This window comes from Sus scrofa, chromosome X (genome assembly GCF_000003025.6).
Source record: "Sus scrofa isolate TJ Tabasco breed Duroc chromosome X, Sscrofa11.1, whole genome shotgun sequence".
NCBI classification, from domain to species: Eukaryota; Metazoa; Chordata; class Mammalia; order Artiodactyla; family Suidae; genus Sus; species Sus scrofa.
Genome location: NC_010461.5, coordinates 19,508,242 through 19,533,200, shown reverse-complemented (window position 1 = coordinate 19,533,200; position 24,959 = coordinate 19,508,242). Strand labels below are relative to the sequence as shown.

Below are 24,959 nucleotides of genomic sequence, written 5' to 3'. Positions count from 1 at the left end.
TCCTCCATTTGGGGCACAGTCCAGTCTTTTCTTTAAGGTTTAAAACGAATCACATTTTGGGCTCAGGGTATATTGATGAGAAGAGTGCACTATAGCTCCTCCAGAAAGAATGAAGCCTGCATCCTGCCAGGAATGGGAAACTGTGAGATGATATGATGTCTCATTTGTCTTTCTGCTGATGATACAGGAAACAGGCATTTCTTTGGCTTTTCTTTATTTGAAAGGAAAAAATGCTCACAGAGTTAGCAGCCTCTTTGCATCCTTCTGGAACATCTCAGCAGGTAAGGTCTTGGGCTTCAGTGTTCTCTGTTGACAGCAAGTGCTGGAATCCTGCCCAATTTGGATGGGAGTCCCTATCTTTACATTTCTGGATTTCTGCTGTTACGGTGGTAGGTGTGTGGGAGAGACAGCTGATGTGTTCACTGGATCCCTTCCCAGGCAGTGATGTGCCTGGGGAGTATGTGCTGGTGGAGGCAAATTCTTCATGCATCGGCAGTGCTGCCAGTCCAGGTGTTGACACTCTCCATGATGGCGGTGTGTCGGATGTCAGTAAAACTGAGCTGATTTGTCTGCCAAGATGCAGACTGCTTTTCTTCATGTCAGTATTCACTGCAGCTGGATGCACTGCCCTGCTGGGATAGTAGTCTCTGTCGCCTTATTAAGTGGGTTATGGAATAGAAATGTATAGGTGTGTACAGTAGTCATCATCGAGGAATAATATATATACATTAAAGTGCACAAATCCTAAGTGTACAGCTCAGCGAATTTGTAGGTATATACCTATATAAGCACTGCTTGGAGCTAGACATAGAACATCTATGGCACCCAGAAGGCCCCCTCGTGTCCCTTCCAGTCAGTACCCCCACCACCCCCAGGAGAAAATTATTCTCACTCCTATCAACGTTGATTAATTTTGCTTATTCTTGAGTTTCCAATAAGTGGAATCATGCCATATATACAGCTGACCCTTGAACAACACAGATTTGAACTGCATGGCTCTACTTATATTTGGGCTTTTCCCAGTAAATACATTCTACAGACCTACATGATCCGCAGTTGGTTGAATCTATCGATGTAGAACCTTGGATTTGGGGGGCCAAATTGTAAAGCTATATATGGATTTTCCATCATGCAGAGGGTCAGCAGCCCTAATGACCATATTATTTAAAGTTCAACTGTACTCTCTTATGTCTGCCTCTTTGAATCAACCCACGATTTGTGAGATTCATCCATGCTGTGTTATCCGTAGCTTGTTATTTTTATTTTTGCTGCACAGTATTTCATTGCATGAAGATACCATGGGGTATTTTTTTTTCATTCTTTTGTTGGTGGATCTTTTGGTGTGTTTCAGTTTGGAATTTTTATCCAGAAAACTGCAGTGGGCATTCTTGTACAAATCCTTTTGTGAACATCTGCACTCATTTCTCTCAGGAATATATAGTGGTGTGTGGGTAAATCCTTAATAGTATGCTCTCTAACAAAAATAGCTCTGACTTGTAAGAGTTTGTAAATACTCCAACCATGGCCATTTCAAGCTACCAAGGGGATGTGAGGTAGGAGGCGCTGTGCCCAGTTAGCTTTCAGGAGCCTGTGGGAGCCGAGCCAGCCTCAGCAGACCACTGGAGATAGAGACCTAGGAATGGCATTTCAGAATCAGAGAGTTGGCACAGATTTAATTTGAGCTTTCCAAAGTGATTGTCCATTTTTACATTCCCACCAGCAGTGTGTGAGTTCCAGTTGCCCCATATCCTCAGCAGCACTTGGTGTCATCAGTCTTTTAAATATTTACCATTCTGGTGGGTGTGTCCTGGTATCTCATTTTGGTTTAATGTGCATTTTCATGATGCCTGCAGCTTAGCACCGTTGCACAGGCTCACTGGCCATGTGGTTATTCTCTTTTCCTGGTGTCTGTCAAAGCAGTTCCTCCCTTTGGTTATTGAGTTGTTGTGTCCTTTCTTTATTGATTTGTAAGGGAATATCTAAGTTTAAGACAAGTGGGGCTGGTTGTAGAGAATGCCAAAAAAAAAAAAAAAAAAAGAGCTCTGGAGGCTGAAAAGAGCCTGACACTAGGTCGCACAGACTTGTGTTCATAGCCAGCCAAATTAGTGACCACTCGATGATGTTGAGCAGATCCCTTTCTTTTTTTTTGTTTGCTTTTTTGCTTTTTAGGGCTGCACATTCAGCATATGGAAGTTCCCAGGCTAGGGGTCCAGTCAGAGCTGCAGCTGCCGGTCTATACCACAGCCACAGCAACGCAGGATCCAAGTCGTGTCTGTGACCTACACCATGGCTCACGACAGCGCCAGATCCTTAACCCACTGAGCGAGGCCAGAGATTGAACCCACATCCTCATGGATCCTAGCTGGGTTCCTTTCTGCTGAGCCACAATGGGAACTCCTAGAGCAGATTCCCTTCGAGCCTCGGTTTCCACGGCATCAAAATTGGATTACTGTCTAGAGAACTGGTGATTTCTGAATGAGACAGTGTAGAGTGCCTGGCAGAGGAACACGTCCCAGGTTCTTGGTCAGTGTTGGAACCTCTCCCCATCTCAGTCAGCAAGTGTAGCTGGCGTCTTCACCTATGAGTTTCTATTCATGAGGCACTCAATGGTTTTAATTTAACGCCTGGAAGTCCCAGCTTCTTGCTGGCTCTCTAGTGCTGTTCTCATCATGGAGCTACCGCCTGTCTCATGATGGGAGGGTTTTCTTCCTTGTGAGAAGCAGCATTCTCTTTCTGTGGGAGGCACGATGGCAGGGTTTATTAAACGTGCCATTCTGGAGTCCCTTATTTGATGTGAGGCGGGGGCATCGGCAAGGCCTTTTTAAAGCCCTGTTCCCTGTTTAGGGGGAGAAGCTTTTGCAGATCAGGAATAATAAAGTAGGGCTGCTTCAGAAAGGGCTGCAAAGGGAGCAGCCCAGTTTCGGCCCTCACCCTCCCTTCTAGGAGTTTGGACTCGTGAGTGGGGATGGGCTCAGCTCAGGCATCACCTCCTCCAGGAAGCCTGCCATGCAGATAAGGTCCTCTCTGGTCCCCTGTGTGTGGACACATCTGTCTCATCACTTGTCATATTGTACGGACATCTTCTTTCAGCTCTTTGAGTCTTACCCTTTGTTATATCCCCACCCCCAACCCAGTGCAGGCACACACACAAGACTTGAGACAGAAACGTTCTGGGCAAGCGAACACGCTCTTGCCCTGTCGCCTTGGCATCACCAGCACGCATTAAAAAACTTGCACTTGTATGGCCTGAAACCTAGCTAAATATTGAGAAGTGATCAAATGAAAGAGCTAGCTGGTTCTCAAAGACTCGGGGGAAAAAAGCAAAACAAACAAAAAACCAAAGAAGCAAGAGGAACCAGAACATGTGGGGAAAGATGATTGTTACAATGAATATATGTACTTTTATGTCTAAAAGCTAAGATGCTGTGACAATTTAAACTCAAAACAAAACGAAACAGCACTAGAATGTCTTCCTAGCCCAGCTCTCAAGAGAATATACAGGCAGATATTAATATATGCGGTTCTACAAAGAAGAGGACATTGGAATTAGGAAAAAAGAGACTTTTAAATTCTCAGTCTGTCATTTCCTCTTTCCTTTTCCAAGCCAAAGTAGCTTTATCAGAATCAATATAAAACAGCCTTCAGATCTCAAACTAAGTTTGGGTTCGTTTAAGAACAGAATGGGCTTAGGCGTTACTCTGCTACCTTGTGAAGAACAGAGCTGGTAGAAAGCTGAGACATAAACACAGAAGTATCCCTGTAAATGCCACCTTAGTATTTTCTATCACATGAACCATTTAAATAATTGTTCAACTGCAGTGTGCTTATTATATGTTCAGAGGTGCTTCTGCATTATTATCATGGATACTACTAGGCTTTGTAACTTCTCTTTTTAAGTTAAAAATGGGGGGCAAAATGTCATTCATGGAGGAAAATTGAAAGGCTAAAGGAGAGCTCTCAGTGGGGAAACCCAAGACTGTTTTCAGGAGGGGGAGACTGGTGACTTTGGCGGGTCACCCTAAAAAAGGCAAGCCATTAGCTACCGGCTGCCTCTCACCTGAAGCTCTGAGGGTATGGTTCACGGCCCCCGAACCCCTTCCGTGGCATCTGGGGATTTATTAGCAATGGGTGCTGACTGCAAAGGCTTCACTGCGTCTGCAGCCCTGCTGAACCAAGAGAGTGGGGACTGGAGCGAGCATCTGAATGGATTCCACAGAACAGCCTCACCCAGCCAAAATGAAAGCCTTGCTTAGAGGAAAACGGGAGGGCTGTCTGAGTGGATTTAGGAGAAAAGTTGGGAGGGGCTTTCCAGAATGTGCAGTGGGACTAAACAGCAGTAAAAACAAAGCATTTCACCTTGCTCTCAAAGCATTTAGCCTAGCTGCCTGAACACTGGTTTGTACAAATCCTTCAAAATTTGAGGTTAACGAAGTTGCTGTTGTTGTTTTGAAATAAGCTGAAGTTATGTTTGGGTGGCACAAACAACTAAACTAAGGTTTTATTTTCATTTAAAAATACATGTTTAAATAATCCATGGGAAGGTAGCTAGGTGGCAAGGATAATGGCTTTACACATTTTAACTCAGCGCCTTACAGTTCTGCTCCACATAAAACAAACGGAAGAGGAAGGGCTACCTCCTTAATTTATCCTGGCTTTCTCTCTGCTGCCTCCTCCTCCTCCTCTGTTGGTTCTGCGAGACCGGATTGAAAACCTGTGAGGTTTACCCTGAGCGTCCCACCCCCTCAGTTGGAGCCAGCTGCTCTTGGCCCTGCCCATTTGAACCACCTGTGGAACTCTGGGAACTCAGATGCCTGGGCTCACCCCCACACTTTTAAATCAGGATCCCTTGGCAAGCACTCAGGTATCTGTATTTGAAAAAGCTTCCCAGGGGCCCATGCACAGAGCCAAGGTTGACAATCCTGGAATCATTCATCAAATCCTGTTGATTTTGCCTCCAAAGTTTCTCAAATCCATCCTCTCGTGCTCCGTTTCCATTGCTCCTGATTTGGTTCTGGCCTTATAATCTATCTGGATGACAGAAACAGGTTCCTAACTCATCTTTTTTGCTTTTAGTCAATCCTCCAAACTGCCACCAGATTTATTTTTCTAGAACACAAATCCAAACCTGTCATCCCTCTGCTTTAAATCGTCCAATGGCTCTGCTCCGAATGAATGATGGAGCCTGTTTATTTCTTAGATGAGGATGGAGAACAGCTGCTCCTCATCCTGGGCAGGCATTCTCTTGGCCTAAAACATGGCAGATGGAGGTTCCCAGGCCAGGGGTCGAATCAGAGCGACAGCTGCCGGCCTACAGCACAGCCGCAGCAACGCGGGATCCGAGCCACGTCTGTGACCTACACCACAGCTCACAGCAATGCTGGATCCTTAACCCACTGAGCGAGACTGTAAGCTCATGGTTCTTAGATTTGTTTCCACTGCACCACGAGGGGAACTCCTCTTTTTAACTTTTTAAAGTAATTTGGGACTCACAAGAAGTTGTAGATACAGTTCAGAGTTCCCGTGTATTTGTCAACTCAGCTTCCCCCTAACGTAATAACATCTTACATAACCATAATTCATGATAAAAACCACGAAGCTGATTGGTACAATACTATTAACTCAACTACAGGCCTTGTTTGGCGTTCACCCGTTTTTACATATACTCTTTGTGTGTGTGTGTGTGTGTGTGTGTGTGTGTGTGTGTATGTGTGTGTGTAATGCTACAACATTTTATCACATGAGCTTAATTAATACAATTTCAAAAGGATCTTATTTTCTTTGTAGCAGTGGTTCTCAAGACTTAGAATTTATTGGGGGAGATTTTAAAAAGTACCCATGACTGGATCTGCTCTAGACCATCTTTAATCCAGTGTTTCTCAGACTTTAATTTGTACACAGATCAATTGGGAATCTTGTAAAAATGCAGATTCAGATCTGGTAGGCCTGGGGGAAGCCTGCAGTCCTAACAAGGTTCCAGGGGCTGCTGCTGCCAGCATGAGGACAAGATTTGGAGTAGACAACCCTGTTTTTAGACCAATGGAATGAGTATCGATGGGTATGAGACTTGGCATGGTATGTTGGAATTCCTCCACGGAGTCTACCATGTAGCCAGGGTTGAGAACCACTGAGATGCAGGATGGAATTCCAAGACTGTGTCACCCGTGGAGATCACACCATCTCAACCTCTGTTTGAACCATTCTAGGTCATTTCAGCCTCCTCTGATGAGCCATTCAAATGCTAAATAACTCTTGGAGTTAAGAAATCCTTGGAGTTCCCTTTGTGGTTCAGCAGTAACAAACCTGACTAGTATTCATGAGGATGCAGGTTTGATCCCTGGCCTTGCTCAGTGGGTTAAGGATCCGGTGTTGCCGTGAGCTGTGATGTTGCTCGCAGACATGGCTTAGATCCCTCGTTGCTGTGGCTGTGGTGTAGGCTGGCAGCAACAGCTGTGATTTGACCCCTAGCTTGGAAACTTCCATATGCCACGGGTGTGGCTCTAAAAGGCAAAACAAAACAAAACAAAACAAGAAAGAAATCTTTGCTTATATATAGTCCATATTCTTCTGAAATGTAAACATATCCAGCATGTGAGCTCTTTCAACTTCCTTCTCACTTTCTCACTTCCACTTTAATTGCTTCTCTGTACTTTTGCTCATCTTGAGACAAAAGAGAGGAAGAGACTGGCTCTTGGCTTTCACACCCAGATGCTGAGAGATTGCTCTTGTCAACTGGCCTCTAAGCCCATATATACTATAATGACAAATGCTTACTTTTTTCAGCACTTAACAAGACTTTCAGCTACTGACCCTGTTTTCTCTTACAGGAGAAAACCCCAAGCGATCAGATGGAAATTGCCCTCAACTTGCTGCCACCCTACCTATAAAAAGACCCACATCCATCCATTTCTATACTCCCTTCCTTTGAAAAATCAAGGTCATGACCCTGCCTTCTCTCTAAGATCACTCCTTCCATTGGGTTCTGGCTTTCTTTCCCTCCTTCCTGGTGTTGTTTATTCCCTCTTCTCCCATGTCCTCAACGATTTTCTACTAGTTCCTTCTCATGAGCTTTGAAATATGCTGTCTTTCCCCGATTAAAAAAGGCCTCATTGACCCTACTTTCCTTCCAACTTCTGCCACACCTCCCCTTCTTTAAGGAACTCTTTACATTTGCTTTCTCCAAGTACACTTCAAAGAGTGATTCATTCTCGCTAACTTCATTTCCTCACCTCCCACTCGCTTCTCAAACCACTCCATTCTGGACTTCATCCCAGCACTCAACCAAAACTCTACAATGACTTCTAAGCAGGTAAATCCAATGACTACTTTTCAGCCCTCATATTCCTAAACTCCCAGCAGAGATACACAATTAGATCAGTAATGCAGGGTCAAAATAGTACTTTAAAAATATCTATGATTGTTAAGCATTTTGAGATTTTCATGGGAATGCAGTAGCCTCGGTTAAGGCATGGGCATGGCTTCTTTACTGCTGCATCCCTAACTATGCGCCTCATAAACAAAGATGCTCAATTTGTGTAGCGTGACTTAAACCCTCCCTGTTTCCCATGGTGAATTCTGCGACACAACTTTCTCCTCTCCTCCTGCCTCTCGACGGGGCTTTCCAATATGTATCTCACTGACTGCTCTACCTTTACCTACCTTGTAAATTTGATATTACTCAAGATTCCGTCTGGCACTTCTGATCTTGTCACAGACATAAACTCTTCTTGAGCCCTGAGTTCCACCTTCATTGTCTGGCTCATCATCTTAATGCTAACCAATCCCCCGTTCACATCAATACCTCACCTCCCTTCCAAACTCCAAATCTGAACTCCCATCTGCCTCCTGAAAGTTTGCAAATATCAATTATGGCAATATTTCAACTGGTGTATATCCAACAGCTGAATCTTTTCCTCCAAATTTGTTCTTCCACCTGTTTCCTGTTATGGTTAACATCCTCCTTCTCTTTCTGCTTACCCAGGTGGGAAGCTTCTAAGCCAGAATCATCCTTTTCTCTTTATTTACTCACAGATCCAGTGAACCTCAAGTCCTGTTGGTTCCAACTCCCTAATTTTGAGGTTGTATTTTTAATGTATGTTCTAAAGCACCTTTAGTTCCTTGGGATGTTAATAGGGGTTACCAAAAAGGTAAAACGTATCCATGATCAAATAAATTTGAGAAATGCAGAACTGGACAGAATTAGATTTCTTTACAGAGGGACTTTAAAAAGGCTTTGATATGCTAATATGCATTAAATATGGGGCTCTGATATGAGAATACCACATATATTATTTTCCGAAGTTATTTGGTCACAGAACCAATTTCCTTTGCAGTATCAGAGGAAATTTTACTAAAACACATTTTGGAAAATGGTGATGTAATCTAGCCCCATTTTTTATACTTCTGCAGCTATCCTACTCAAAGCCTCTTGCTTACAAACTCCTATCAGTTTCCTAGGCGGAAGAGGGGATCTCTCCTCTCCAGTATCTTGCTTCTCCAACGTAACCTCTATACTCTATAAGAACTATCCTTAGAAATTTTGGGTCATGACTCCTCCTGGAGTTTTAGACATCCTGGCCCTTATTACTCTTGTCCAAGTCACCCAAGTCCTTACTGATTTTCTGCCTGCTTGCTCTATCAATTATTAACAGGAATGTTGAAGTCTCCAGCTATAATAGCAGGTTTGTCTATTATTCCTTTAAGTTTGTTGTATCAGTTTTGCCTCATGTATTTTAATACTCTCTTAGGTGTATATATATTTAGGATTGTTATGTCTTCTTGGAGAATTATTCCCTTTATCATTATGTAATGCCTCTCTTTATTCTTGATAATTTCCCTTGTTCTGAAGTCAGCCATATCTGAAACTAATACAGCTACTTAAGCTTTCTTTTGATTAGTATTAGCATAGTATATTTTCCCCTTTCCCTTCATTTTCAACCTGTGTCTTTATATTTAGAGTGAGTTTCTTTCTTTTTTTCTTTTTTGGCTTTGCCTATGGCATGCAGAGGTTCCTGGGCCAGGGACTGAACCTGCAACACAGCAGTGATAATGCCACATACTTAACCACTAGGCTACCAGGGAACTCCTAAAGTGAGTTTCTGACAGACAACACAGAGTTGAATCTTGCTTACTCTTGATCCACTCTGATAGTTACTGCCTTATTGGTATATTTATGCCATTCATGTTTAAAGTATTTATTGACATGGCTGGATTAATGTCTACCATGGTTGTAACTATTCTCCATTTGTTGCATTTGTTCTTTATTTTTTCCATTCATTTTTTGTCTTGTCTGGTTTTAATTGAAAATTTATATTACTCCCTTTTATAGCCTCTCTTGGTATAACACATCTTTCCAAAAAAACTTTAGAGGTTGCCCTAGCATCTACAATATATATTTATAACTAATCTAAAGTTCACCTTCAGATAATACTGTAATGCTTCATTTGTAGTACAGTTATAACAGAGTAGTCCCAATTCCTCACTCCTTCCCCTGGTGACATAACTGACGTTCATTCTACTTATCCATCTGTTATAATCAATCAGTATAGTGTTACTATTATTTCTGTAAACAAACAGCTATCTTTTAGATCAAAAATAAGAAAATAAAATAGATTTTATTTTACCTGTATTCTTTCTCTAACACTCTTCTTACATGGATCTGAGTTTTTGATCTTTGTAATTTTCCTTCTGCTGAAGAGAATTTCTGGCAGAACAGGTCTATGAAGTGTCTCAGTTTTTGTTTGTCTGAGGATGTTTTTATATTTCCTTCCCTTTGAAGCCTAATTTTACTGGATATAGAATTTTAGGATGGTAGGTTTTCTCCTCAACTCTTTAAACATTTCATTCTGCTATTCCTGCCTGTGTGGTTTTTGATGAGAAGTCTGATGTAATTCTTACCCCTGTTTCTATATGTAAGGTGTCCCCCCACCTCAATCTCTTGGCGTCTTTCAAGATTTCCTCTTTGTCTTTAGTTTTCTGTAGTTTGACTATGATATATCTAAGTGTAATTTTATGGGTATTCATCCTCCTTGATGTACCTGAATCTGTAGTTTGGGGTCTGTCATTACTCTTAGAAAATTCCTGGCCATTATTATTTCAGGTATTTCTTCTGTTCTTTTCTCTCTTCTTCTGACATTTTAATTATTTTGTATGTTATGTTGATATTGTCCCACAATTCTTGGATGTTCTCTTTCTTTGTGTTTCAATTTGTGAGGTTTCTTTTATCCTGTATTTAAGCTCACTGATTCTTTCCTGGGCTCTGTTGACTAATGATGGTCCATCAAAGCTGTTCTTCATTTCTGCTCCAGTGTTGATTTCTAACATTTCATTTTGATTTATGCTGAGAATTTTCATTGCAATACTTATATTATCTGTTCTTAATGTTGTCTACTTTTTTACATTAAAGCCCATAACATATGAATCATAGTTACTTTAAACTTCATGTCTGATAATGCTAACATCTATGTCATATCTGAGCATTGTTCTGATGCTTTCTTTGTCTTTTCAGGCCATTTTTTTTTCTTTTTTGCATGCCTTGTAATTTTTTCCCCAAAGCTGGACATGTGTGTCAGTAGGAACGGAGATAAATAGAATTTTATGGTAGTAAGGACTTATGTTAATCCAGGAGTTTGGATATATTTAATATTTGCTGTGGCTATAGGTACCAGAAGCATCAAAAATCTCTGTTGTCACTGTTTTTGTCTCTCCTAATAACTTTCACTTCCCTAAATCATCATCCATAGAGAGAGTCTGTCTTGCAGCTCTTCAATTGTAATCCACTATTATTATGCTGGATCCCTGTTGGGGTGGTGGTAAGGTATAAGGAGAGGAAATGCTATATAATCTTCTGAAGAAATATCAGTCTTTTTTTTTTTTTGTTTTGTCTTTTTAGGGCCACACCTGCAGCATATGACAATTCCCAGGCTAGGGGTCAAATCACAGTGGTCGCTGCTGGCCTACACCGCAGCCACAGCAATGCAGGATCCAAGGCACATCCACAGCTTATGGCAACATGGGATCCTTAATCCACTGAGCCAGGCCAGGGATCGAACCCATGTCCTCATGGATACTAGTTGGGTTCATTACCGCTGAGCTATGACAGGAACTCCAGAAATCTGTCTTTAAGTGGGCCTGTGCCTTGGGGCTATGACCCTCATAATATTTCTCCAGTGGTTATAGTTTTCTTCCCCTGTCTCCTACTCCCTTCCTTGGCTATGGCACTTCTAATCTATTTCCTCGAAGCCCTGATGCCTGTGGACTCCTTCTCCAACTTATGTGAGTCAGAAACGCTAACGGGGCCTTCAGTGGGAAGGAAGAACCTAGGATAAAGTTTCAGAACGGTGCTCTGGCCAAGTCCTCTTCTCTGAGAGTAGTGCTTTGTTATGGAGAAGAATGGGTGAATTTCAGGAGGATTACCCTTTTTCTACTCCCTGCCAGGTCTTTACCTTGGGTTTCTGATGGGATTTCTGGAGGGAAAGCTTAAGAAAGTATGAGCTGCATCATCCCTCATCGCAAAGACAGTGACTGCAGCCCCCGGGAGTCTCTCACATTCCTGTTACTCCACACTGAGCTTCCAGAAATTTGTCAGAATTACCATTTAGGTGTTTCTACCAGTGGCTGCTTCTCCAGGTAAGCAGATTGTGTCCATGTTTCAACGGATGTGCGCACCTCTATGGATTTGGGGATGGCAGTTTAGCTTCTGGCCTCAGTTATATGCTGTGTCCAAGGAAAGTCATTGATTTTCAGTTTGTCTAGGTTTTTCCTGTTGTAGGGATGGGAGTGACAACTTCCAAGCTCTTTACATGTCAACACTGAGACTGAAAGCTTCTTCTCCCTATCCTGTTACTGACTGAAATACTCCTTCAAGGCCATCAGACACCAGGGGCCATGCCTTACTCATCTATTTTTGTATTTCATGGGGGCAATGTGGTGTCGTTATTTTTTAAATGATGCTTGAGAAGCCAGATCAGTGTTTGAACCGTCCTTCTTCTGCATATTGGTTAAGCTGTATGATGTTTCAGTTATTTATTTGTGAAAAGCAGCACGACTGAATAGAACTTTTGTGATGATGAAAATGTAATCTATTCTATCACAGGCACATGTGGCTTTTGAGCACTTGAAAAGTGGTTGGTGCAAGTAAGGAAATTGATTTCTTATTTTAATTCATTTAAATTTAACTCAAATAGCCACAAGTGGCTAGTGGCATCTGAATTGGACAGTGCAGGTCAAGGCTTTACAAGTGTAGATGATGGATGATCAGATATGCTATTTTGAAATTCTCCTTGGGTGATTCAAAGTAAAAATACAGACTGACGTAATATTACATCATCTGGGAGCAAGAGGCCATGTAGCACAGCATCTGGTTAGTAAAAGGTAGTCACTGACTATATAGGCACTTTTTATAAAAGGAGATGGTGATGCAAAATGTATCAACTGAGTGACTGAAATATTTAGTCTGCTCCCCTGGAAATCCCCAGGGGTTTGTTCTTTTGTCCAGACAACCACGTGTGCATTCAGTGCAGATATTGTGAGAGTTGCGGGGCTTCTGGCACACTGTGCTTGATAAGGTTCGTTTACACATGTTCTCTCCTGTCTTCCAATACCGTGATGATGATATCGCTGATCCCATTTTATGGGTGACGAAATGAAGACCCCAGAGTTAAATGACCTGATCACGGACACATTCATGGTTCACAGTCTCAAACACGGAACTTTGGGGCTCTGCAACAATGCTAATTCCACAAAACCAGTGCTCGCTGAACTCCACTCCAGTTTCCTTCATCTCGCTGTGTTTAGCACTGACATAGTCAGTGGCTAAAACTGAACATTAGGGCCCTGTGCTCACGGACACCTCACCTCTGTCAACCACAGAGCTGGGTCCTCATCTCAGCAACACAACGTGTAGCTCCTATTTGTACCTGCTGTGCCTTCTGGTCTGATGTAAAGAATGCTTCTGCAAAGGCCAGTGGCAGGTAAGCCTGTGTGGGAAGTCTTGGGAAGAAAGGACATGCTGGCAATCACATGGTGATGGTAGCAGGACCACCACCATGTATGCATGTGGGGTGGGGCTCTCTCTGTCCCCCTCACCTAGGAGTGTCCTTTTCTCTAGTAAGCCCCTTTCTCATACACTCTAGCGCCTGGAGACGGGCAGCAGGGGCAGGGCTGTCTGTCCGATATGCTTGCCTTGAACTGCCAACTTAGAGGTTCTGGCTTATGGGGTACCCTTAGCACAGTAGCCATGACAGCATCATTCAAAATTAATGGCTAAACTAACAACTTTTTCACCCTGCTGCATCTGGTGGCCAGGTTTCTACAAAGAGGAGGAAAACCCACATTTTTAGAATTAGTTCTGGCAGCTAATTACTAGGAGGCTTTATAGTTGTAGCTCTCAATCTGTGGTCCCTGGACCAGTGGAAAGAGTATCCCCTTGGGAACCTGTTTGAAATGCACACTCTCAGGCCCTGCCTCAGACCTTCAGAACTGGAAAGTCTGGGATGCAATCCGTCATCCGTGTTTGGACAAGCCCTCCAGGCTGCGGCATCCACTCAAGGTGGAGAACCACTGCTTTAGAGTATGGGGGCAGTTAAATGGCCCTAAGTAGCCAGGAAATACAAAGGTTTCTTAGGTCTACCAGTCCACTGATGTAGTCAGTGTGGTTCTCTGACCAGCAGCAGCAGCAGCAGCAGCCGCCCTGGGAGCTTGTTAGAATTGGAGAAGCTCAGGCCTGCTGTCCCAGACCTATCGAATCAGAATATGAACGTTAATAAGAATTTGTAGGGAAATTTGGAAGTACTTGCATTTGAGAAGACGTGCTAATCTTCGCTTAAACCGAAGTTAGTTTTGTCTGAAGAGTTTAGACATAGAGAGCCAGAGAGGCAGAGGCATTTTCTTTGGTGGATTTGATTTTGATCTTGAATAATTACAGAGTTCTTTCATAACCCCATGAAAAAAAGAAATTTGAGAAAAGGAAAGGTGGGGAAATGCACTGACCTACATGATTAAACCCCCCCAGTCAGCAAAATTGTATACTTCATAGTTTCAAAGGGCTTTACAATTATCACTCTGCCTGGTTCTCCTGATCACTGGCAATTCCGACACACTCTTCCCTTTGAAGTGCTTGCAGATCTACTTATGTTGGCAAGATTTCCCAGGGAAATGCCGCAGTCATGTAAATTAAGTGAGAGAGGAGAGTTATCAACCGTCTCACCTAAATTGTGAGAGAATCCCTTTCTGGCTTGTCAGGCTGTGAGGAGCCATGAAGAGAACCTTGAAACAGGAACCCACAGCCTCCCAGAGCTTTTCCTTCCAAAGACACTTCTGGACAGGAAGTGAATGCTTCCTTTGTGTGCAGAGCCCTGTCAAGCATGAAGATGTGCTTCTGAGCCCCAAGAAACCACCTTGATGAGCTGGAATGCAGTCTGCCTGTCTATACGGACAGCTCTGCCTACCTCAGAACTTAAGAGCTGTATGCTCAGCATACGATGAATCCAATTGTCTGTAATGACTCAGATGGGGTCATTAAAGACCAACAAATTGCCAATCTGAGTACTGAGAATGTAGATTGAGCACCCATTATTGCCTCTTGGATCAGAGGCAAAAAAAATGCCTATGAGTATTTACTCAACAAGCAATAATGGCTCTCCAAGAGCTGGCACATATGAGGAGATAACAGTCATTTTCCAAAGCAAATAGCAATAACGATAACACACCTTACAGAAGGGTATGGTTACGCCAAGCCTTCACACACCTTCTTTCACTGCACCCTTACCATGAGTGGGCGTGGGGGATGCTGTTAAACTCAGTGCAGGTAGGAACCTGCTTCTCAGGGAGGTTAGGTGACTTACGCAAAGTCACATACTTTGGAGAATTGGGATCTGAGCTTGGCTTTCCTGGCTCCAGATCCAGTGTTCTGTTCACAAGAGCCAAATTTGAGCCTTGCTACTCAAAGTGTGCTTCACTGACCAGCACTATCATCATCATCTGAGAGCTTGTCAGGAATTCAGAATTGCAGGTCTCACCCCAAGCTGAACCAGAAGCTGTATTTTGATGAGATGCCCAGGTGATGTATGGGCATAAAGAGTCTAAGAGCAGGCAATCTTTACTCACTGTGACCACTTGCTTATACGCTATACCAAAGCCAGAATAAAAAAAGGCAGCAATGCAAAACTCACAAAATTCAGGTATTGCATATCACAAAGATATTTTTTTGAGCACTTATGATAGTTCTATAGCAGAGATGCAGTTTTTATTGAGACAATTAGAAGGAACTGAAAAAGCCATAATATTTGACAAATTCATGGAGCACAAGGACAAACAGGCAAAGGAATCTCACCTTTACTGCTGAGAAATTAACTGTTCTAGTGTTTCCGTGAAACTCACCAGAGGTACAGTGATTTAGTACTGGCATCGTTTTAAAATTTTACCTCTTAGAACAAGTCTTTCCGTTATCCTGGGCTCCCTCTTAAGAAATGCAAGGCTGGAGTTCCCGTCGTGGTGCAGTGGTTAACGAATCCGACTAGGAACCATGAGGTTGCGGGTTCGATCCCTGGCCTTGCTCAGTGGGTTAAAGGATCCGGCATTGCCGTGAGCTGTGGTGTAGGTTGCAGATGCAGCTCGGATCCCGCGTTGCTGTGGCTCTGGTGTAGGCCACGGCTGCAGCTCCGATTGGACCCCTAGCCTGGGAACCTCCATATGCTGTGGGAGCGGCCCTAGAAATGGCAAAAAGACAAAAAAAAAAAAAAAAGAAAGAAATGAAATGCAAGGCTGAGTAACATCAGGTTGATGATCTCTTGGACACTGATGCTACGGATGGGAAAATCACTTGTCCTTTTTTTAAAAAAATGTTTTTCATGTTTACATTTGAGTATCGGTTTGGTCAATGTTTTGAGACCTTACTTCATATAAATAAGGACATGTGTAGTAGAGAGCTGACTTTGAAGGTACTTGCTAGGAACTGCAGAGTGCTCTGCCCTCCCAAATGGGAATGGACCACTGGAGACTGAGGTCAAGTTTATACCTTTCCAAACTGTACTTGAACCAAAAAGGAGATCAGGTGTTTGGTTTTCTAAGATTTTCTCCTCATATAAAGTAAGTGCCAGCAGATCCTGAGGAAGAATGGGTGCTTCTTGCTTGTTACCAAGTTTGAAACCAAAATTTGTCAAGGATGAGAAATGAAGACTCATCTAAAGAAATCCCATGGTCATCCTACCTGGCAAAATTATGTTTGACTGAAATAAATCAATAGGGAAGGGAGGGCACGATTTGCTTTCTACAAGCCATCAACTAGCAACAATTTATTAAGCACCTGCTGCACAGTCCACGTTATACTAGTTTCTACGAAAGATGTGGGAGTATAAAACATTGTTCTTGCCCTTGAAGAGATTATGGTCTTGCTTAAGAGAAACTTATGTCACAATACAGCAAATTATATAACAGTATCTAGTTAAGCATTAAAGACTGTGGATGCAACTGCAAACTAGATAGATTTAAAGGAGGGAGGGGGCCATGAATTTGGGAAGGCCTTATAAATTAGGAGACCTATGAGCTTATGCGTTTCATTGTAAGGGGTGGGTGCATTTCTGGAGAGGAGAGCAACACAAGAAGATGTGTGAAGATGGGGGCTGTGAAATGAGGGCCTGCAGACCCCTCTTGTCTTCATAAAGGGAAGTCGGGCTGGAAGCAGGCCACTAAGACGTGGGGCTCTGGCCTATCAAACCACAAATCCGGGTGCAGACCAGGCCCAGTTTGGAATCATCTTTCTCACTATCCAGTGGCAAAACTGAAAACAGCAGTTACTTATCAAATTCAAGAATAACTTAACAGCTACGCTGGATCATTCTTACCTGGGTCATAGCCATCTTGTTGAATGAAGGGATGACCATCTCTGAGCTATGTGCCCCCTGAGAAAGAACTCCTAGATGTCTTTCTCCAGACGCTGTAAGACCCTTAGTGCAGATGCTCTCAGGGTCCCACCCATATTCTCTCAGCTCACACTCAGCTTGACATGTCAAGGCCACTCACTGCGAACACCTACACCTCTCTGCCTGTGGCTTTTATAAAACAACAGCAATGACAAAAACCAGTTCTGATTATAGAGACACACACGGCATCTAGATTTGCTAGAGAATTTGCATAATGTCCCAGGATGCAGATGAATCAATGAATGATGGCTGGAGAGTAGGGGAATGAAAATCTGCTCTGTCCCCCACAGTTGGGATAACCTGGACACATGTTCTCCGGTGTCTCCCAGAGGTCCCCAGTGAGACTGAGCCTCGGGTGCCACCCTGGATGCTTGCTTGAGAATACTCCCCTAACTGGCCTCCTGCTACTCCCTGTTTCACATCCTCACTTCCCTACCGATGTTTTCAGATATCACCTCCCAAGGTAACTGCTTGACCTCAAATCCGCATCTCGACCGTACTTCAAGGCCACACATTAAACCTAAAGTGGAAGACCTGACAATGGGGAGCTTTCATAATACCAGGAACAGTATTCTCAAGAGCATTTCTTAGAGAGCGAGAAGATAAAAATAGCTTCCCTCTTCCTTCATTGCCTTCTTTTGGTCAAAATATGAATTCTGATGTTGAAGGCACAACATATTATTCAGGGCTTCCCATATGAAGTAACAACTAGTGTTGATTTCCCTTTTTTTTTTTTTGTCTTTTAAAGGTTAGAGATTACTCACCTCCCCTGCTGGTCATTAAATCAGTCTGGCAGGATTCCTCGGAAGTTCTGTGGCCTTCCGGGCGTGTGGCGGCAGCACAGGCAGTGCTGCAGACAGGCCTGCTTGCTGTGATGTGCTACCAAGCAGGTGACTTCAAAGGTCTGCTTCAAGCCTATCTCAGGGATCACTTGGGGCTCACACTGAGCCCCAAAGTCAGGTACCAGATGGCATATACCACAAAGTCAGAGTTGTTCAGATCCCCTCGCTCCCGGGCCAAGGAATATTGCAACCTCTCAGGCAGGAAACAAAGAGATCCTTTCAGCTTGCTTCTCCTTCTCTTTAGTTTACACAAGAAGTTACTAGTTAAAAGCTCAGCTATTATATGAGGCTTACAAGTCTGGTGAATCCTGAGATGTTCGGTCTTTTGGTTTGTTTAAAAAATAATCATCCTTCTCTAACTCTAATTTGGCATCTCTCAAGATTCTTGGAGTCATTAAAAAGGTGGGCTTCATCTTACACCTCAGCTTTCTGTTGAAATTTCAGTTTAAATGAGCAGTTTACCCAAAGTTTGGCCCAAATGCTTATCTACAAGGGGAAGTAAAAGATGGCTCCCCCAGTCTAAATGAGAAAAACAGTGGGCATTTGGGGGTACTAGTCATACAAATGAAAGGTGCTTAGAAATCAGACAACCCTAGAATGATACTAGGGTTGGATACTTGGATGCACCTTTGGATGTACCTCTTCTGAAAGGCAGGAACAGTGGAACACAATGTCACTCCTTACTTTGCTCCTAGTGCAAAAATTAAGTGCAAAGAAATGGTTGGTCCAGCAGATGCACAATGGCTGCCCTTTCTGGCCTGGATTCAGTCTTTTCTATTTTTTTTTTTTTTGGTCTTTTGTCTTTTTGTTGTTGTTGTTGTTGTTGCTATTTCTTGGGCCGCTCCCACGGCATATGGAGGTTCCCAGGCTAGGGGTTGAATCGGAGCTGTAGCCACTGGCCTACACCAGAGCCACAGCAACACGGGATCTGAGCTGTGTCTGCAACCCACACCACAGCTCACGGCAACGCCGGATCGTTAACCCACTGAGCGAGGGCAGGGACCGAACCCGCAACCTCATGGTTCCTAGTCGGATTCGTTAACCACTGCGCCACGACGGGAACTCCAGTCTTTTCTAAAAGTACCTGCCACTTTCATGAGTCATCCACGGGACCGGACTGCCCAAGGCATCATAGCACCTGTCACCAGACAAAGTGCCCTGAGAGGCGAAGAGCAGATTTCAGTGTTTGCGGAGATGACCTTTAAGGTGCCTTCCAAACCCAAGGGTCTTTGAGCTCCTGTTCTTTGGATGCAAGCTCTTCTTTTATCATTTTCTGTTCAGAAAGGCAGAGCAGCTGGACTAGGCAACAAAGTGCTGCCTCCTGCCTCCTCGGCGGGTCACTGCTCACAGCGGGCTGTCATGTGCTGTTAGGAGAAGCCTGGCTTAGTGGGTGACTGCTTCAGATTGAGGGTCAGCCTGCCAGTAATGGGTAGTCCGACAAGCCTCGAGGCCAGAGCCAATTCAGCAGCTTCGCCATTCAAGCAGTCAGACCTTCCCCAGTGTCCTGGGTTCCTCTACCCTGGGACAGAGCTAAGGGAGGGCAAGATTCCTGCCTCTTAGGAAAGGTGACACTTGAAAATCTGGTCTTTGCTCGAATGCCCAAATGAGCATCTCCTCAGAGGTCACAGTACTTATCCTCAAAGTTCTCAAAGGTTTTTGGATGTGAACTTCCCTTTGGCATTTTTTTTCATTTGACATAACCAATGCAGATAAAAAGCAATCCTCACACAACAGAAGAAATTCACAAATGAAGCCTTTCAAGCAGGATTTGGGGCCAGATAATTCTTTGCTGCTGAGGGCTGTCCTGCACACTGAGGATATTTAACGGCATCTATACCCTCCACCCACTAGAGGCCAGGGGCAACTCATCCCTCAGCCACTGCTAAATGTCTCCTTCAGGGCACAGTCACCCCCTGATTGAGAACCACTGCCTTAGAGGTTATTTAACAGCATTAACCTCTGGAAATTGCTCCAGGAAGGGACTTTTGGAATACAGGAAGGGAATTTGGCATATAGGAACTTCTTCACTAAAAGACGAAGAGTAAATATTTTAGCCTTTCAGAAGTCATCTCTTATCTCATATTCTTTGTTTTTATTTTGTTTTGTTACACCCTTCTAAAAATGTAGAAACTCCTAAGCTCAAAACTAGGCTGGAATTTGCCAATCCTTAGACTATAGAGAAAGAAATGATGGCAATTCCTGTAAGGACTGAAAGTGCTGAGACAGTATTTGAAAAACTGGGATCTGGAGCCAGCTACCAGGTCTTTGTGACCCTGAGCTAGCAGCTATGCTGCCCTTCGTGGAAAGCTTGAATTAAACAACTCCGAGTTAAATTCTCTCAATCTCATTTGCAGCTTAATTCTCCTTAATATGTTTAAACACCAAAAGATGAAATAAAATAGAAACTCAATATCTGCACAAAATGGGATACCCCTGTAAGTAAGAGGAAGACGATCTGCATAGTGAGGATGTGTCCTTTCCTTGGTTTGGCATAAAGTGTCCTATGATGTTCCTCTGGAGAAGAGGACGCTGTGCAAAGGAGATGCTCCTACCCAATTTGAAAACGGAAATGTGTCTTGATGTGACGACAGAGGTGATCAAGGAAGGAAGAATGGCGTCTTGGGAAAAAGAAGCCTACGACCTGCCTTTAAAGTGGTAAACATCTGAGCAAACTAGGGCTGGGTGGCTAGGCAGATAGTTTCCGAAGGTCTACTATGCGCCACGGATGGTGTGAGGCAATGGAGTCAAATCCACCTGGACCCGGCCAATGAACAGCACTCAGACAGGAAATCGCTGCATTCAATCATGCAGAGATTTTTTTTTTCCCGGAAAATATTCTTTCTATTTCTGTATATTGCTAATTACAAGTGTCTTTACGTTGGGCGTGTAGAGTTTCTATATGTGGATTTCCATTGACACCAAGCAGTATCAGTCAAGAGATTGTCCTTAAGATCCAATAGTCACCGTTAAACAATGGTATGGGATGGGGGTGTCAGTCAAATAGACTTTATTTGGATAGAAGAAATGCACATTTTAAATAATTCAAGTAGTTTTTCATTTGGGAGGCAGTAAATGATAGTGAAAAGAGTACTGGGCTGGGAGTCAAAACCCTGGGTCATAGTCCTGGTTCTGTCTTTGTCTTTCTTTCTGTGGACAAGTCAGTTAATTTCTAAGGAGCAGCTTTCACAGCTATAAAATGGAATTAACACCACTTTTCCTGCCTACCCTGAGGTGTTTACTGTATTTAAACATACTACATGTTTATAGCTTAGAAGCTGTTATAAAGATGATATCATAATTATAAGAAGTGAGCTAAACTTGTTCTTTACAGAGATAATTCTGGAATAAAGCAAGTATTGTCTCCATCACAGGCAGATCAGTTAGCAACGAAGACCTGCTTACACTTCATTGTAGGTGATCAAGAAGAAATATGTCCATAAAAGCTTGTGAGGGCACTATTCTGAAATTTGCATCATGGATTTTTTGTTAAAATATAACAATGACTTAAATTGAATCTTCTGGAGAAATGAAAACTTTTGAAGATCAACGTGTATTTAAAGGTGTTCAGAAATTAATGGCTGATCCATTACCAGCACCATCAGGCCCCACCTACTTTCACCCCAAATTACATCTTTGCCCCGCAGCCCTCAGAGGAAACCACTGTTAGGGAGAGTCACCCCTCTCGCAGATTGTGGTCAAATCCTAGGCTGCAGAGGTCAGAGTGGCAATCATGTCACTGGCATTAATTTGAGAAAGCACCTCCAAAGCAGATCAGCTGGATTTTCAAACATGGATCATTTTTTTTTTCTGTGATACGCTCACTTATATTTTAAAAAAACAACCTGAATTTTCATTTGTTGTCATAATCCCTTCCCAGTCTATTTTTGATCAGAAAGTAGCTAGACTAATATCCCAGGAGGGATCTCTTTCCCTGAACAGGTTCCACCTCAGAGCACCATGAGGAGTAAGTACTGCCAGTTACTTCCTTTAGTTTTATAGTGTGGCCGGAGAAAGCCCCAAACCCTGGTTATGCTTCCTCCACTTTACTTCCAATGCAATGCTATAAAACAGGCAAGGGCTGGTTGGTGTTATGGACAGTGTTAACTGTCAGTGCTGTCTTTCCTTGATGCCAGCAACAAAGTATCAGAATAATGTAGTAAGGGCAGAAACAGTGACACTCTCACTCCTAGTACCTTTTGTAGAGGACAAATCTTTCATGTCTCCAATAGGAAAAAAAAAAAAAAAAAGAGAGAGAAAAAACAGTAAGTGCTTGTTCCCACACTTAATATTACCATGACGACCGAGGACCCATTTTTCTGTTCCCCAGCTTCATACCTCCCCAAAATAGGGGTTGGATATAAGAAGGAAAAATGGATATATACAAGTGAAGGCAATTCCCTCGGTTTCATGAGTCTGGCTTTTCATAAGCTCTATGAATTCATCTCACCAGAGAGCCATCAGCTAGCAATGAGTTCTGACCACTATTACACTTGATTTTGATTTCCCCCAGACACCTGGAACATGAAAACACATCCCGTCCCTTAAAACAATTCACTCACAAGACCGCCGTCCTTTAAAGTTGCCCTTTAGGTATGGAGGCAAAGCCAAGCCTCCCTCTCTCTCCAGCCCCAACTTTCTCTTCTAATATGGTTTTCTGTCCTGAACAGATCAAAATCAAATAGGAGATAAACAATCCAGTTGAAAAGAGATCTGATGTGCCTGTTGATGTCTCATTAACCTTGAGAGTGAATGTAACTGGTGACTGCCCGTCACAGTGGCGTGACAGTTTGTTAGGAGAAAAAAAGCCAGTGGAAACATCACTTCAGAAAATACAGAGAGAAACATCATTTAGTAGACCATCTATCAAAAGATGGGGCAGCTTTCTAACTGTCAGGACTGGCTAAATTACAGTTTCCTTAAGCCTGTGATGAAACTACTACTTGTTTTTTTAGGAAAGCCTTTGGAGCAGTATTTATCTGTGTGTCAAAAGACATTAACTAACATACTGGGGGGAAAAAACCACTTCGATGTTGGAAGTATAGTCCTGAGAAAAGCAAGCAACTCGGGATTAATGTTACTAAGGATCTGTGATGAGTGTGTGTGATGATGTGTGTGCCATCAAAAATATCACGGGCCACCCAATGGGGGAGGTCCTAATTCTACTGAGTCCCTAGTCAGATTCCCCTCAGTACTAATTGCTGATTGACAACATGTCCACAAATAGAGAGAGGAAAATAATAGAGGGAAATTAGCTTGTCTCTAAGGATAAAGGGTTACCTGTAGACAAAAAGAGAAGGAAGGCATCCCTCAGGTTCACTGGCTGCTTGTTGGGTAAACAGATGAGAAATCTCACCAGCCTCCAATGCCAGAACTGGCCCAGAGACCCACACAAAACCAGCACCTTCCATCCCTCTGCCCTAGGGCTCCAGCTGGGACTGGTTCCCATCCGCCCTCCCCAGAGGAGAATCTTAAGTAAACAAGACCCATAATCCCCACCAGGACTTGGATGGAACATTCTCACCTATTTTTTGCTTTTCTCTCCCAAGGTCCCCACTTTTCCATCTCTAGTCCTCACTCCTCTGCTTTTCTTAGGAACTTCCTGAAAGTTATCACCATTAACCTCACTGCTTACATCAAACTGCCACCTCAGGCTGATGGCACAACCTGTTTGTCCGAGTGTCACCCTCCAAGCAGCTGCTCTCCTCAGGGCCACACAGCCTAGCTTCTGTCCTCACCCTTCTGGCTCTGCCTCTCACCCTCTCGCCCAGATGCACCCTCTCGCCCAGATGCAAAAGTGGATCAGTCGAATCCCCCATTTCCCAAACAAGTTTTTGCATTTCGGAGGGGAGGAGGTGCTGTGGAAGATGAAACTACTGCAAATGACAGACATCATTTCCCACCCTAGGAGACAGAGATGGCTACCTCGCCCCGGGGACGAGGGCATCAGGGCAGCCCCTGTCCTCGCCAGGACCGCACTGCTTTCTGGGGGTGGGAGGCATTTTCTTCACCAGCCCACTTCACAGTCCTCTGCCCCCTCGCAGCCCCCTTGAGCAGCCTTTCTCCAAACACTCCGGGGCCAGAGGAAGTGAGAAAAAAGGAGGACAGGGGAGAGGGGGCTCGGGATCCCTCCAACATAGTATTTTGTTTCCAAGTAGTAGGACTTTCTAGAATGTCTTCTGTAGTTCGGCTCCTTCTGGCCCAGTTACCCCAAAGCCTCCCCGCCCCCCAGACCACTGCAACCAAAACAAGCGCACCGACCACGGCACGGTGGCCGCCGCCGCCCCAACTGTTGCAGCGGCTGCCGGGGTGGCGGAGACGGCGGCCAGGGCAGGGCCGGGCCCCGACTCGGACGCTCCCCGCCCAGGAGGTTGGGCGGCTCCGGGTGGCCTTCGAGGGGCGCGCAGTGCAGCGGAGCCCCTGCGGCAGTTGCCTGGGATGGGAGAGGCGGCGCTCTCAACCCGGACCCCCGCGCACAGCCCGCCCAACCGCGGCAGCGGCGCCCGCAGAGGCTGCCGCGCCCGCCCCCCTCTCACCTTTAAGATCAGGTCGGTGTGATGCTGGTCCAGCATGTTGGCTTTCTGGAAGGAGGTGACGATGACCCGGCCGTAGCGCCCAGGGGTCTGCAGGTCTGAGTAGAGCCGGTGTTTGGAGCGGTTGACCGGGAAGAGGCTGTTGACGAGGTTGCGCTCGATCTTGGCGAGGCTGTGCTGGGGCGCCAGCAGGTGCTCCACGCTCTCCTCGACCTGGTAGCGGCTGAAGCTGGCGCCGAGCAGGATGGAGATGAGCACCGGCGCCGAGGCGAAGAAGACAGGGTGACTGGCAATGAAGTGGCCGAGCCGGGAGAAACACGTCCTCAAGCCCCTGTGCAGAACCTGCCGCAGCATCCTAGAGCAGAGCGGGCGCGGGAGGAGGGCGAGGCGCACGCTCGGCGCGGGCTCGGGCGGCGGCGGCGGCGGCGGCGGCGGTGGTGGCGCCCGCGGCGGCGACGGCGGCGGCGGCGGCGGCGGCGGAGGCGAGACCCGGTGCTCTCCCGGAGCCGCGGCACCACCATCGGGGAGTCCCGCGCCGCGCCTCGGGAGGGTCCCCTCGGGCCGGAGACACGCCCTCCTGCCCGCGGCCGCGCCGGCCCGGAGAGCCCCCCAGCTTGGCGGCCTCCGCGCCGCCCCCACCCCGCCCTACCCCGTGCGCCCTCCCCACCCCC

The 24,959-nt window shown here is 44.7% G+C and overlaps 1 protein-coding gene across 1 annotated transcript in view; it reads right to left on the bottom strand.

Annotated features, from left to right (window-relative positions):
- The window catches only part of PTCHD1 (patched domain containing 1), a 54,798-nt gene extending 30,098 nt beyond the window's left edge, over positions 1-24,700 (bottom strand). The window contains exon 1 of the mRNA XM_021080574.1: positions 24,292-24,700. Within this exon, the coding sequence (XP_020936233.1) occupies positions 24,292-24,642 (351 nt within the window). The 5' untranslated portion in view covers positions 24,643-24,700. The remainder of the gene's footprint in view (positions 1-24,291) is intronic.